The sequence below is a fragment of the Hydractinia symbiolongicarpus genome, chromosome 9 (assembly GCF_029227915.1).
Source record: "Hydractinia symbiolongicarpus strain clone_291-10 chromosome 9, HSymV2.1, whole genome shotgun sequence".
Lineage (NCBI taxonomy): Eukaryota > Metazoa > Cnidaria > Hydrozoa > Anthoathecata > Hydractiniidae > Hydractinia > Hydractinia symbiolongicarpus.
In genome coordinates this window covers 13,525,020-13,540,391 of record NC_079883.1, presented here as the reverse complement: position 1 = coordinate 13,540,391, position 15,372 = coordinate 13,525,020, and the positions used below count along the sequence as shown (strand labels likewise).

General features: G+C 32.9%; 1 protein-coding gene across 1 annotated transcript; it reads left to right on the top strand.

Moving 5' to 3' along the window:
- Positions 1-536: 536 nt before the first annotated feature.
- LOC130657767 (uncharacterized) lies at positions 537-14,880 on the top strand. The gene is made up of 2 exons (XM_057460770.1): positions 537-609; positions 13,657-14,880. The coding sequence occupies exons 1-2, from the start codon at positions 537-539 to the stop codon at positions 14,391-14,393; spliced, it is 810 nt and encodes a 269-aa protein (XP_057316753.1). The 3' UTR covers positions 14,394-14,880.
- The last annotated feature ends 492 nt before the right edge of the window (positions 14,881-15,372 follow it).

The window sequence follows — 15,372 nt, the reverse complement described above, 5'->3', positions numbered from 1 at the left end:
GTCAGCAACACAGTCAGCAATTTTCAACAGTATGAAAGATGTAAAGTAAAGAGTAGTAAAGAAAGACGTTATCAAATTCTCTCTTTTCAAAAATTTGGTTTTTCAAGAATAATTTTGGCGTAGGAAATGATTTGTTTTGGCGATTTGAGCTTTCCAGGTATTCCAGGAAGTTCCACAAATATTGATAAACTTTGCGAAACTCGCCAAAATTGTATTTTGCAAAATTAATCAGTGACCTAATTTAAAATTTTTTTATTGTTTGTGATGAAACCCACTCATGCGTGACTTTCCAGTCCAACTATGGTTTAACCTATTTTTTTTAATCCCGCACATCATCCCACTCGCGTAGTCAGCTCAGTCAAATAAACACAAAAATTTTAGACTCATGCAGATAAAGTCCCGATTGTGACAGCCAGCTGCATGCTTTAGATTTATTTAAAAGCTGTCTTAATTAAAATTTAATTGATGTTGATATTAATTGTCACTTGCTGATGAATTAATGATTGTTAATTGTTACTCGTGCCTGAAGCTAATTAATGTCCTTTATGGTTTTTAATAACCGTGTGAATACTTCAAGAGAACGCGGTAAACAACACGGGATAAAAGCAGGTAAGAATTGAGTTGATTTACAGCTAGAGTTTAGTCGGTTTTTGTGAACCCAAGGGTTACAACAACCCTGTGTTTAACTGCAGCCTATGTGATGCGTTTTAGATTTTTAATTATTAAGTTATGTTTTTCGCGAGAAGTTAGCGACATTTTTTTCACTCCTTTTACAATTATACATTTGCATCCAGTTTTCATTAACTTTTGATGTCGTATTTACCACAACGCCACAACAACAAAGTGCAACATAAGCGAAACACGTTAGCGCGGTCAACTTGTCCAACACGAAAGTTTTGTCAGTTTTTTTGTTTGCAAGCGTTTTAATAAACGAATTCGATGAGTTTAATTTAATATATTTTTGGCGAGTAATTGTTTGTTTTGTTTTTTGTAATTCTTCGAGTTGGCTTGACGTCATAAATAGGAAAGAAACGTAATAAGAAAAATAAACTTCAAGCATTTAGATTGAAAAATTAAAAAATATGGATGCAACTAAAAGTGAGAAAGATTGACATTAAATTATAGAGTTGACAATAAAAATCATGTCATGCAATTTATTTTTTTCTCTGATTGTATAAAATGAATAATGATTAATAATGCAAAATAGGTGATAAAAACAAAAAAGGAAGAGCAGTGGAGGAGAGGGGGAGTCAACCTCGCCCTGAAAATATTTTTCATTTATGGTAAAATTGACAGGACACAATTGGCCTACTTATACGACCCGTTCAAACGGTTCATAGGACAGTACTTATTGGTAATTCCACGTGACTAATTAGTATCGTTACCAAGCTCCTACTGAAAAATGCATAGGTAGAAGTTGTTATTGCAGGTCCTTGTAGTTAGACAGGAAAATCTCTTCTAAAATATTTATTAAACGAATTGAATGAATCAAATTTTTTTGATAAACTTGTTAACAACCTCATCCCCGGTGCTTTTCGGTTTTTATACTGTAACAAAAAAAATTAGGAGGTCACACCCTCTTCCCCAGGGTTTTTTGCCTATTTTGACATAACACCGTCATCTATTAGGCAAAAAACCCTGGGGACGAAGGTGAGAACCCTAGTGACAAGGATGACCTGTTGGCTCTTGTTCAAGGGAAAATTCATTCGGTCAATGCACAAATTGGTGCATTGATAGGACATTAAAATCAAACTACCAAATATCTGCACTTAAGTATGCTTCAAAAGACCATGCCTAACTCGATACCAGTACCCCAAGTATCTGCGCATGCGCGTTATTAATTTAAAACAAATCGTCTTACAACAATTATTATATTCTCTAAATGCACATTTGATAATACAGTGTGAAATAAATGTTTTATTAATGAAAAGAAGATCTTGTTTGAAAAAAACATTTTCTACTGCTTTAAATATTTTAACGAACAACCAGTTCATTAGTCATTTCCACAACATGTTCATTGCCTGTTTGGACAGGTTGCAAGAAATCATTGTAAGTAGTTAGCTACCATTTTGTTTCTTGATTTGTTTTATTTTGTGCTTTTTTTTATTGAAATATTTTATTCGATATTGTTATGTTTCCGTTGTAATCGACGTCGTTCTTTTATCGTCGTCGTCGCGGTTTTGTCGTCATTGGTGACGCTGTTTTTGTCGTTAGAAGATTTTGTCTAAATTCATCTGTGTTTTCTATCACTACTTTACAAATAAATAGCTAGACCAAATTTTTGCAACTTCCAAAACATTTGTTTGAAAAAATATAACTTTTTCAAGACAGCAATGAGTCAACTTTTCATAGGTAGTACTCAACCTCCTTATACGCGTTGATATTCTGACAAAAAGGCTCCGTTATAACAGCCCTGGGGATGAGGTTGGCAAGTACTGTTTTACCAAGAAATATGTGTCTTGTTACCTACCAAAAAAAATTCTTTATAATTTCCTTGTTTCATAATATTGACTAAGTTCAGTTTAAAAATTTAACGAAAAAAAAGGTTTTTCATGGATAAACTTTTTTTGACTTTGAGATAGAGGTAGAGATTTTGTCAAAACTTTTTGCGCTGCTCCGGTAGAGCACTCAGTTTTTCAGCTCGGCTTGTCTGTCATTTTATATATATAGCCATATTGAACTTTGCGAGCGCTGCTGCACACCTTCATTGGCTGTGTAAACACCCGGATATTATTAAAATAGGTTCTGTTTTGCCAACATTGAAAAAATCAACAACTTTGACAAAGTTTTAATTATTCATTCACCGTTAGATTTGTTTCCCGCCAGGGATTGACGTCACGAGTAGAAATTGCGGTTTTAAATATCATCATAAATAAATTTTAATGCATTTGAACTTTGACAGTGTTCTTCCTCACTTCTATGGGCGTTACGGTAACGGTAAAACATTTTGGGTGCGTCCTATTCATAAAATTTCGATTATGTGGTTACACTAAAGATCGACCCTGGGAAGTGTTTACTATCAAAGTTTGAGGTAGCTTCTTTGACGTCACTGCGTTGCTTACCGACGACTATTGTACAGCATTCAGTCGCTGACAAGATCATATTTTTAACGTTTCCTCTTTGTTACAATAGCTGTGACAATGGTGAAAATATGTATGCGGTTTTATTGTGAGGTTCTCAAATGGCTTTTGTTATATGTTAATGAAATATTGTGCACGGATAAAAATTGTGTGAAACAATAAAATATAGTCTGATAAGATAGATAGAGAATTTCATAATTAATCTGACCATATTAGTACCATAAATGCATTCCAATACAGCTAATATCTTTTATGTAATTTGACAGTTGTGTTGAATAACATCTGTTTTTGCTTTGGCGACAAAATTAGACAGTGTTGAACCGTCATCCCGATAAATCCTACTGAAAAATAATATTATTTTTGTTAATTTGCTTTTCCATGTGCCGGAAGTTGATTAACACCAAAAAATATGTTCCATTCCTTTCAGGGTCTCTTGCCTTAACCGTTATAAGAGGATTAAGGTTGTCATAAGGAAAAAATGCCCAGCGAAGGTTAAATATGGTGATACTGTATCAATCATAATTACAGGGTTGTAGCATCGGGATGAAGGGAGGGAGGCCACGCCTTCTCCCACCCTCCACAAAAACTACGTAATATAAGGAGAGAGTTACATGTATAAAATGCATTATTCAGGAGGTTAATAACTCAATAATTACTCACGGCCCTGTAATTATTATTTCGATATTAAGTGGGCATCGTAGAAAGAGGGTGAGGGCGGGTGTTCCAGATGTTTACTAACAACCCCTAATTCTAATAATGATACAAGGGTACAAGTTTTTATTTATATGTGTGTGTTTAAGCCCTGCATGTATCAAGATGGACTGCTTCGTGTCGTGCTCTGAATGTTTTTCAAAACAATACAGAAAAAGATTCCAACCTCACATTTCGCATAGCCTAATAAGGAACAGGTACCTAACCATATAAAAGCTCAAAGTATTTTTACCAACACGTTTGAGAACGAAAATTTGTTTATGTAGTTTTTTTTTTTCAAGAAACAAAAAAAAAACAATGAGATGTATAAGGAGGCTTTGCAGTTTTTAAAGTAAGTCGAAAATCAGTTAGTAACAAGTCGTAGTAGCGGCGTAAGAAAACAATCAATGTTGTTTATATTAAATTTCTTCAACAACTTTGACGTAAATGTTTATGATCAATAGAGCTGAAGTCTTTCTTTAGACAGGTCTACTTCGCTAAAGGTCCTTGAACTAAAGAGATATAGCATTTGCTTATAATTTATTATTTATTAATTAAACTTTTTTTCTTTACTATAAATGTTTTAAATCGTTGTCATATCAGCAGAAAGTTTGTTTCGTGTTTAAAATAATGTAACCTGTTGTGAATATCTACACATGAATGAAAATTTATAAATATTCAATCATTGACTGTGATTTTGTTGAATGTGTTAAGGAAGGAAAAAGAATGAAGAAAAAAGTGTAAAAAATAACTAAAGGTAACGATGTTTTTGTTGAAAAAAATTATAAAGAATGCTCATATTGCGCATGATTTTTGTAGGAAGCTTTTTTGTAGTGAAACATTCTCAATATGTGTATCAATATTCCGCTTTTATGTTTATTTAATTTTGAGCATTTGGGTGCGGCATTAAAGGGTTGTATGTATGTAAAAAACACGATACGCTCCATATTTAAAAAAATTTCTAATCTCCAAAGCTACAATAATTAACTTACGTTACCTACATTTTCAAGGTTTATCTCAAAGAGCTCTGGGGATGAGATTGGTAAATACCTGGGTTCCACTTGGGTGCATCTTATCATATTGTTTATATCATCCATTCCTGTATTTATGCAGTTAGCGTGCAAACCCCCTGACAAGTCCGAAATTGGAAACTCGTAAAAATATTTTTTCTATTTAACGACTAAATCTACTCCAATCTTTTAAAATTTCAGTTCAAAATTTATGTTTTTCGCCAAGATACAGCAAATCAAAGCTAAGCATTTTCATATACATGTAAGCATCTGTCGCATACTATATTTCCTCTAATACACATTTAGCCGAAAATTTATAATAAACGCCGCCCTCTAATTAACGCCGCCCTCTAATTAACGCCGCCCTCTAATTAACACCGCCCTCTTATTATCGCCGCCCTCTCATTAACGCCGCCCTTTAAAAATTTTCAATAAACGCCACTGCGTTTTTTAGAGAAAGTGCAGTAACCATTCTACTTTTGTGACAAGCTTAAACTAAATGGATGAAATGGAATCTGTATTTGTTATCAAACTCTCTACAACATTTGTTTTGTAATATACCTTCTGCCGCTTTGTTGCACAACACGTGTTTCTAGTAAAGTCGAAAAGGTGACTGTTGTACAACAAATGCTCAACAATTTTTATCACTTAAAATTAAGCTTTAAATTCTTTAAAAAATCCACTAATGAAAGATTGGGAATGCAGCTTTTAAAAAAAGCAATACTGAGCCCTTCGAAAAGATCAGTTCAATAATGGATTTTATGGATGTAAAAATGTTTCTTGTTATGTTTTGGTGAAAATTTTTCCACCAGGCAATGAAAATAGTTAAAAATTTTAAAACAACTTTAACCCTTACATTACCGGACAAAAACCCTCCAATTTCCCGGAGCAAAAAAAATGAATTTTGCCTCATGTTCTTTAAAGTGCCATAACTTCTAAACCAATGGCTGAAACTTCACCAAATTTGGATCCTTTTCTTGTTATATATTTTTCCACTAGAAAATAAAAAAATATTTTCAAAATTTTATTTTCGGTGCGTACGAGAAACAATAATGGCGGAGGCGGAAAATAAAAAAATCCGGAAATTTTGAATTAGAAGGTCCGTGAAAAATATTTTTTCACTTTTTTTTCAAATAATTTCTACAAATCTTGTAAATATACTTTATAACTAATAACTTGATGAAGTTTCAGAAAAAAAAAATGAACGGTCCTAAATTTACGCATATTTTAGAAAAAAGCCTGAAAGCGGTAAAAAACGCATGTGCAAACAGTAACTCGTAATATGACAGCAAAACACAGAAAAAAAGAGTTGAATCATGGTTGATTCAAAGCAGAATTAGATATACTTCAATATACGGTCGTTATTGTTATTGTTACTTCTGCCGGTACATGATGGACCAGCTCCACCTGTATTAGCAATGTTTTGATTGTTTCGGACACCACCTCTAGTTCTTACTCTACCTCTTCTAACTGTTCCACGTACAATTTTGGATAATGGTTCATAATCTGAGTCTTCCGTCGTAACACTTTCACTTTCGACAGCAGATTCACTTTCACTTTCAACCGACGGCGCTGCTGGCGCTGGCGGCACTGCATGAGGTGAATCACTGGGAAGGGCATTAGGTATATCATCCTCAAAGGTATCTGGAATATTGTTTACCTCATCATTATGTGGCATTTCAGATGTCGCTGGGGTGTTTATTTCATCATGAAAAGCGTCTATGTTGTCAATGTCCTGCTGGTCATCTCTTTGTTGTTGTAAATTTGGCAGAAAACTTTCATCTGTAGTGTCTGTAACAGGCCCCTCATCATCATATTCCCAATCACTGTCAAGTTCTGAATCTGTTTCAAGTATATTTTCATCTCCACCATCATTATCATTAGTCACAAAGTCCACTATTTCATCTATATCTCGATAAAAATTTTTCCTTGGCGCCATCTTGAAGTGGAAAATTTAAATTTTCATAACTCTAGAAATAATACTTCAAATCACATCGGGTTTCGAGCCCGTGAAAGATAATTTATTCTACATTGTTCTTACGCGTGGTTTTAGGGGTATGGCCTTGAGCCTTTAGCTACAAATCCGATTTTTTCCATCCCCCGCCGGGCGGGTATCAGGGAAAAAATAAGGGGTTTTTATCCCCCGCCCAGCGGGTATCAGGTAATGAAAGGGTTAAACAATGCCCATTATCTTTATTTTTCTAAATTATTTTGTCAATACTGAATTTCGGAAAGTCTTCCAATAGCGAAACAAATGAAAGGACCATCAAATACTAAAATCATGGAGATAAATATTTAAGGTTCGTTTTTTTAGTTTTTTACAGTTTAACAGTAAACTAAGCTGGGACTATTCCAATTCGCAACTCAGGGGCGGATCTAGGATTTTTTTCTGGTTAGGCAAAATTTCATAGATTTTTTGGCAAAGTAATGTCAAGGGTTGTGGTGTTGTACGAGGTAAATCGGCCGTTTTGTGTTTTTGCTGTAAAAGGAACTAAAATTTTCCCAAAAGTAAGGTTTTTAGTTATTAAGAATCCTTCTAGATTAGAAACGAAAGTTTCTTTATAGCCAAACAAATAACAGTAACCCCCGTAGTTTTACCACTTTATCCTTGTTAAAACATGCGGATGGAAAATGCGTCTGGTTAGCAAATTCGATTTGAAACAGGGTTAGCGTTTCCATAATTTCTTTGAATCACATGTTGGTATTAAGTATCTTAGCATCTTTTTTCGTTTTGCGCACATAATACGAGTACAAGTAATAAGTTGGGGATTTGCTTCATTTCAAAACATGCAATAAGTCTAATAACTAACAATACAACAAAAAATTACATTACAAGACAATTTTAGGAATAGATAGTCAACAGTAGTGCAACGTAGAAATATTGTTTGGAAAATTATAGTCTGTGGTAACAACCTGCAAATGCACAAAGAAAACCAGCATATAAAAGAATGAAAGATTTCCAGTTAGACTTACAGTGTAAGATCGCAACATATAATAAACGTGTACAAAAAGTATATGTTAATACAGTTTAGCATTAGGGTTACTGGTGTAGTTTTGCACCAATTTCTATTAAGCATTAATTTTAATGCTATGAAATTCCCACAAGAGAAAGGCAGTTTATTAAGCCAGAAAAGAGTTAGAAATTAGAAAAATAACATCAAAACATTTAAGATGTCTCATATTATTTACCCTTACATGTCCCTGTCAACTATGTTTAAAAAATATTTTAATACTGTAAAATCTTTAAGAAAGTTTTAGTAACTATAAGCCAATTATGAAGATTCTCATATAAAAAGCAACATATATACAAATCCTACTCATATCCATAAGTTGACATGACATTTTGTTAGTTTACAGTCTGTAACAGAACGTTTTTTAACATGCAATTCTTGTTTCGATCTGTATATGTTTTACGTGAAAATCATTTCTATGATTTACTTGAATATTCACAAGTTATTTTGATTGATTTTTTTCACCAACTTTGTGGATTATACCAGATATATATCCATTGTTTACAGTTTTCCAATATTATAAGGATTCAGAACAAATCTTCTGTGTTATTTACTTGAATATTCATCATAGGTACCAGGGTGACATCAAAATACAAGTTATTTTGATTGATTTTTTTCACCTTCTTAGTTCCTCTTATGAAACACAACTTTGTGGATTATACCAGATATATATCCATTGTTTACAGTTTTCCAATATTATAAGGATTCAGAACAAATCTTCTGTGTTATTTACTTGAATATTCATCATAGGTACCAGGGTGACATCAAAATACAAGTTATTTTGATTGATTTTTTTCACCTTCTTAGTTCCTCTTATGAAACACAACTTTGTGGATTATACCAGATATATATCCATTGTTTACAGTTTTCCAATATTATAAGGATTCAGAACAAATCTTCTGTGTTATTTACTTGAATATTCATCATAGGTACCAGGGTGACATCAAAATACAAGTTATTTTGATTGATTTTTTTCACCTTCTTTGTTCCTCTTATGAAACACAACTTTGTGGATTATACCAGATATATATCCATTGTTTACAGTTTTCCAATATTATAAGGATTAACAAATCTGTGTTCTTTTAATTGATGGTGATTTTCATTGTCAGAAGAATATTCATCTTAGGTACCAGGGTGACATCAAAATATCTTATCCTAAAACAAAATTATATCAATGTATTGCTCAGCAAGATGAGAATAAGAAATATTATAAAACAAACTTGGACTATTCTTAGATTAGGTATTGCTTCATTCTTTTGTTTTTAGCAATATTATTACAATTAAAAGTAACATGGGAAAGTCAAAGAGATCTTCTCGTGTTCTTAAAAGTTTTAAAATGAGCAGTGGGATGTTGCATATAAAATGCACTGTTTAAAAGTTCCCACAAAGTCAAAGTTCTTAAGGACAATCACAATAAAAAAGTATATGCTAAGCGTATAAATTTGGCGGTGGGACGAGGTAGAATCCTTTGACGTTTAATTATATCTCATACTGTATACATCGATTTCTTAGAGAACAGAAAGAATTAATAACTTTTAGTGTCTACCTGCTTAATTATTTTATCTATTTATAGATTATTCTATCTATAGAGAATTTTTTTTCTAGTTCACAAAACTAGGCCTGGGCAATTGCCTAGGCTGCCTAACCCTAGATCCGCCCCTGCAACTGTTCATGAAAATAAATGAAGCCCCATTTTGGGAGTTACCATAGCGACTGTGTCGCTAATTATAATCCTAGAAAAAAAATTTTTGTTTCTACTCACTTTCTGTATTGTCGCAAAAGGTAATGTTATAAAGACTAATAACATGGGAGCCATTTAGCAAGCAAAATTCACTGCAAAGCAATTCAATCGACTTAATGGTCAGCGGCGAAAACAAGTATTTTTTTTTAGAAAATAAAATGGTGACGTCATAGTAACATTACTGAGAAATTATATATTTCTAACAATCAATTTATTTTATGCTATATTTGTTCTTGTCTACTTTTTCTCTTCCTGATCTGTCCGAGATTGTGAGAAAGACAAAAAAGCTCTGCGGATGAGATAGGGATTATGCAGTGGCGCACCTTAAAGTGTTGACAATTGACAATCTCTAAGATCTATAACTTGTTGTGGCAAAGAAGATAAAAATTGTTAAAAAACACAACAACAAAACTTGCTTGATAAATATTTTTTGTTTATTAAGCTCCGATAAATATTTTATGATCCTTTTTTATTTTGATTCTAAATTTAAAATCAGGCGTAGTATAGCCTACATTTAAAACCAAAATATTTTTCGAATTCACAGCATGTAATTGAAGTAAAATTAGCGAATTATAAATTTGCGGTTTATGCCAGCTATAAATTAAAAATATGATAGAATTACAAAACAAACGTCAAGGTTACAACCAAAAAAATAAATACCTTAAATTAATTAATTCTCGCGAATACTTAGGTTAATTTTGGCACAAAAGTCATTTCTAGTTATTTCGCAAAGAATTATTTTTTCGAATTGAACTCTCTAGGATATAATTCGCGAATATGAATATAATTCACGAAAATTAATCTTTGCGAAATTTATTCAAGTTAAGGTAGTACTAAAAAACGTCAATGAGGTTTTACGGTAATTTTTAAATTGCTTTATTTTCTTTAATTTTCGCGAATTTCGCGAAAAAAGAATTTCGCGAATCTTTTTCTCAGCTTATACCGTTATTACTTTTTAAGAGACATTACAACAAACACTCAGAATTTAGAATTCACGCATCTATTATTTTCGCGAATTTCGTGAATAGCGAATTTTTCAATAGTTTCCGCAGGAGCTAATTTTCGCGAAATTGATAATACTTTTGAGTATTACAACTTTACGAAAATTAGTGCTTCCAAAAATTAAAAAAAAATTAAAATTTAGAAGGATTTGTATCCTCCTAGATTTCCCTAAGGTATTTTTTTGACGTTATTGACATTATTGACAGATATTCACTATCTTTTATTTTTAAAGTGATTTTATCCTAGTACTAAAATAAATAGGAGCAAAGTAAGAATTTCCAAGAGTCTATACTAAACATAACACTGTATACTAAACACAACAATAAATTCATTCTCAATACTGATATTGCTTTGTTGACAAAACATTTTCACAAAAACATCAAAGCAAGCACTCTTCTAAGTCCACGAAATTCAGCATACTTCTTCGAATGCCCATCTATTCATGAATTTCATATAAAAGATATCTTGAAATTTTCTTAATTGGGTTGTTACATCGCTCCAAAATAAGTAACCCAATTTGGTAGCAACTACAACCCTGGACATGACATTTATGGGGAAAAAGGTGGATTTTCAAAGATCGCAACCACGAGCAATTAAGTAAATGTATTTTACAAGTCTTTCAGAGCTCTCGGTTATTTTTATTTAAGTTTATAGCTATAAATCAAAATTGGTCCACTTCATCTAATGCCTACCATTTTTAAACTTTTTAATCCGCGATACCACGTGACATTTTCGCGGTCTTGGAAACCAAAACAAAAGTTATGCAGGTCGCAATTAATGGAAAAAAACAGTATATTTGCCTAGTATATTTACACATGTTCTTTTACTTGATTTCAAAAAGAAGCTCAGATTTGTTTAAAAAGGTCTTTATAAATATTACATAATAATGAATTAAAAAGCTTGTATACAATTATTCTCTCGTGTATTTTTATGGTTCAATCAATATAAAAATGTTATCAGTTAAAAAATAGATGAGCTAAAGCATGCATTTTTGTAGTTATTTTTAAAATCATATTTTGCTTGTTTTTAAGTGATAAACATTAAGATTTTATAACTTTCTGTTTACAAGTCTTAAGGAAGATAGAGAGCTCTCTTAAACATGAATATAGAAATGTGGAGAATTTTTTTATAGCGCCAAAGTAGGTAAAAATCTTTATTATTTTCTTCTTGTAAGTGTTTGTGAGTTAGCACCCATTTTGGCGCCTAATTTGGTGCACCTTTCTAACGCCTTTTATGTGAGATGTTAAATAAAAAGGCAGATTTCCACTTAACGTAAATTGTCGATAATAAATATGGATTAATTAAAATACATTTTTAAGCAACCTGGCTTATACAAAACTTAGTACTAGACCACTCAAAATTAGACACTCCTGCGCGGCAGATGATAGAATTGTTGTGTGGATTCGCAGTACAGAGATTGACAGCTGACTTAGCAACCATTCTAATTTTGCAGACTAAAAAGTTTTCAAATGATGTCAATTTTTATCCAGAAGTACTGTAACATGAGTTTCCCTTTCCACCCATGTATTGCTAGGGCTCATAAAAACTAGCCACGGCTTCACTAACACTACCTACAACCAATCAATGACGTCATAGGAAATCTGTTTGCTAAGTTTGATGCTATCGGATTACCATGATAGCGTTAGGCATTCAGATTTTATAATTCATTGAAAATTGATTCGCTTCAACATCTTACGTTGGACGTCTATTTTGTTGATAGTTAACTAACCTAAACAGATGCTGAAGAATAATCATCTGTAACTCAAATGTATAATATGTATAAATATATTTATTATTCATCAACATTTGAGTTTGTTGTTGTTGTTTTGTTTGTTGTTATTGTCTTATTAATTAATATATTATACTTTTTGACAAGTGGAATATCTCTTATTTATGTTAATTGATGTTAATTTATGTTAATTAAATCAAAACCAACCATGAGACCGCCTGGTTGATTTTGTTGCTGCATGGTTAACCATATTTTTGTTATTTTGTTTTCTCGTTTTAAGATTACGATGTATGGCCAAAAGTGCTTTCTTTTCACCGTTGGCAACATCAACATAAACATCGAATAGTTCCTTAGTTGAGAATTTTTAATCTTATCTCCATGAATACTGATATTAAAAGACCTTAGTAGTCATAAGATAAGCTTTTTGTTTCTCGCAGACTCTGGAATGTTTAAAACAAGCATGGGTGTTTAATAATTGAACGGCGTCTCGTGTTTTAATATCTCCTTCTGTGTCTCTAAGCAATTTGTGAATTTCCTTTTTTGTAAGAACACATATCTTCTTTGCTTTTTTTTGTTTGTTGTTTTTAAGGCTGTGTGCATGTGTGGTAATCCTGTTATTCTGCTAATTTTGTCAGACGTCAAGCTTGACAAGGATATTGACAATCTACTAATTTGTTCGTGTTTTCAACAAAAGAAAACGAACGAACTTTGTGTCGAAGTAAACAACAAATGCTTTAGTTTTTCTTATACTTCAGTTCTTGTAATCATTTCCTTGTTTGTTTGCTGTTTTTATAAATAGAAATTTTGGCAGTCTTTATTTCGGAAAAAAAGGAGAAATGTTTATTCTAAAATCTGGGTGAGATTCCATCGCAATTGCTGTTATAGAATTAAAATTTTAACGACAGCTTAATGCTGTGATAGCCTGTTATAGCAACGGACTAGCGTTGCAGGGAAATATGCAAAACTCACATAATGATACTACTAAAAATGAAGTTACTGGTTGTATGAATAAAGATAAAATCGCGATCATTGCTATAGAAAACCAATTCATCTCTTTTTTTTTTCTTCTACATATCGGATTTTGTTGTTGCTATTATTACACTGCGAAAGTTTAACGTTGCCTGACTCTGTTGCCTGAGTGTAAAATTGTGTTTGCCTTAAAGGGTCTACTAAACGGCTGTTGGTTTTCGACTTTAGTGGCTTACACAAAAGTCAAGCCAATGGCGGTGAAAACGTATATAGCTAAAAATGACAAAAGTTCCATACATATATTGTATATCCATGATTTATTCGATAAATTGCGGAGATTAAGCTTATTGAATCATCGCTTCGTAGTCCCTTTAAACACAAGAAACTTAATTTGAGCTAAATTAACATGTGTGATATTTTTTAGGTATGACTGATTTTATACCCCGTCGAAGAGCAAGAAGTGTTCTCACCCCGGACGAATACGAGAAGCTTTGTTATCGAGAACACACGTTGTTCGAACTCCCTCTTGATAAATTTGATGAAGAAGATGAACATTGTGTTGAATGTTGTACCATGAAATCATTAGGACGATGGTATGATGGAAACGCTAGGGACAGCTCGGGGTCAATAACAGATTCTCTTACTGATGATAGCGTTGATGGTGGTTATTCTCCACTAGCGGAGAAACACTTCGAAGTAGCGTACAACAGGGGTGTGTTTAGCGAGGTGACCACCCACAACCGAAGCGCGAGGAAGAAGAGTTACGATAGATTATATAGAAGGCCGAAGTTGCGACGACATAACTCGGAAAAAAACGATAACGAAGACAATAATGACGATGGCATGTTAGACTTTCCACGTAAACGTAGTGTTTCGTTCGATTCAGCAAACGTGCCAGCGCATGCGCAGAGAAAAGCGCATCACCGCCACAAGAAGGATTCGAAAACAAAACGTGGAGATAAGATAAGAGAGAAACTTTCAAATAGCGGGATTAACTTGCTAGATACGTCAAGTGTGATGACTTTAGACGAAATCCACGATCTACAACAGCGATTTTATACGGCCATGACTTTGAAACCAGAAAGGTCAATGTCTAGTTCAGACGGTAACTCTCACAAGAAGGGAGAAAAAGATCGAGACAGAAGTGTTTCATTCAATTAATCGATGTCAACTCGGATTGGTTGATTTCAAGAATTGTTCTATTTAATTGGTAGAAAATGTTGCGCTTTGCCGCACTCTTTCTTTTTATACAATAGCGTTAATGTGACGTTTGTACAAAAAAAACAAAAATTTTGTTTTTGTAATATAATTTTTATAACTTATTCGTATTTGTAGCAGTCGTTTTCATACAATATTTTAAAGGAATTGCGTTCTTTGCTGCGTCTTCCATACTATTGGCTTTGTTTATTAATTTTCTGCACCAACTAAAATTTTCTGACATTTTAAAACCACAGGGAAAATTTCCTTTCCAAGTTCTTTTATTTTTCTTGTTATTTTTCCAAGATTCCCACCGCAACATTGCGTTTTGATTTCTTTTTGTGTCCATGACTTATGTAAATAATGTAAATAGCTTTAAAGACAATTGAGTTATTGTAAATGAATTATTTACCGACGCCATAAATAGATGTACTTTAGTACAACATCTGAATTACTCGATCAATATCTATAGAAGATACATACGCGTTTCCTGTGTAGAGCTTGCTCTCCAATAGCATAATTTGATAACTAACTCATGCACAAATATTACAAATGTACGTAAAGAACGTCGTGTTACGGAAAAACAAAATGCGATATAAAAAGGACGCGCGACCCTGTGGATCTTTCCACGAGTTAACGACTAGCCTCTGTAATTACCTGTATATATAGGTACCCGTATAGTCCTAAACAGGCTTACTCGCTGGATCCATAATTCATAGAATACGCTTAATTTTGTTAAGGATCACCTCACTTAAATAATAAATCAAAATCATTTTGTTTAAGTGAGGTCTGATATAGAAATTAAACGAAAAAAATTATGAACCCTTTGTTCCCTGGTTTTTTGCCTTGATAATAGCGAACGCTTTGAAATAACAGCCTAAGGCCAAAGAAATTTGGGGACGAGCACATGCAGTCTGCTCTCAGGATGATCTGGCAATACAGG

Coding starts and splice junctions, on each gene's coding strand:
- LOC130657767 (XM_057460770.1), top strand. CDS start 537: ATGTCCTTTATGGTTTTTAATAACCGTGTGAATACTTCAAGAGAACGC. Junction 610..13,656: donor ACAACACGGGATAAAAGCAG/GTAAGAATTGAG, acceptor GATATTTTTTAG/GTATGACTGATTTTATACCC.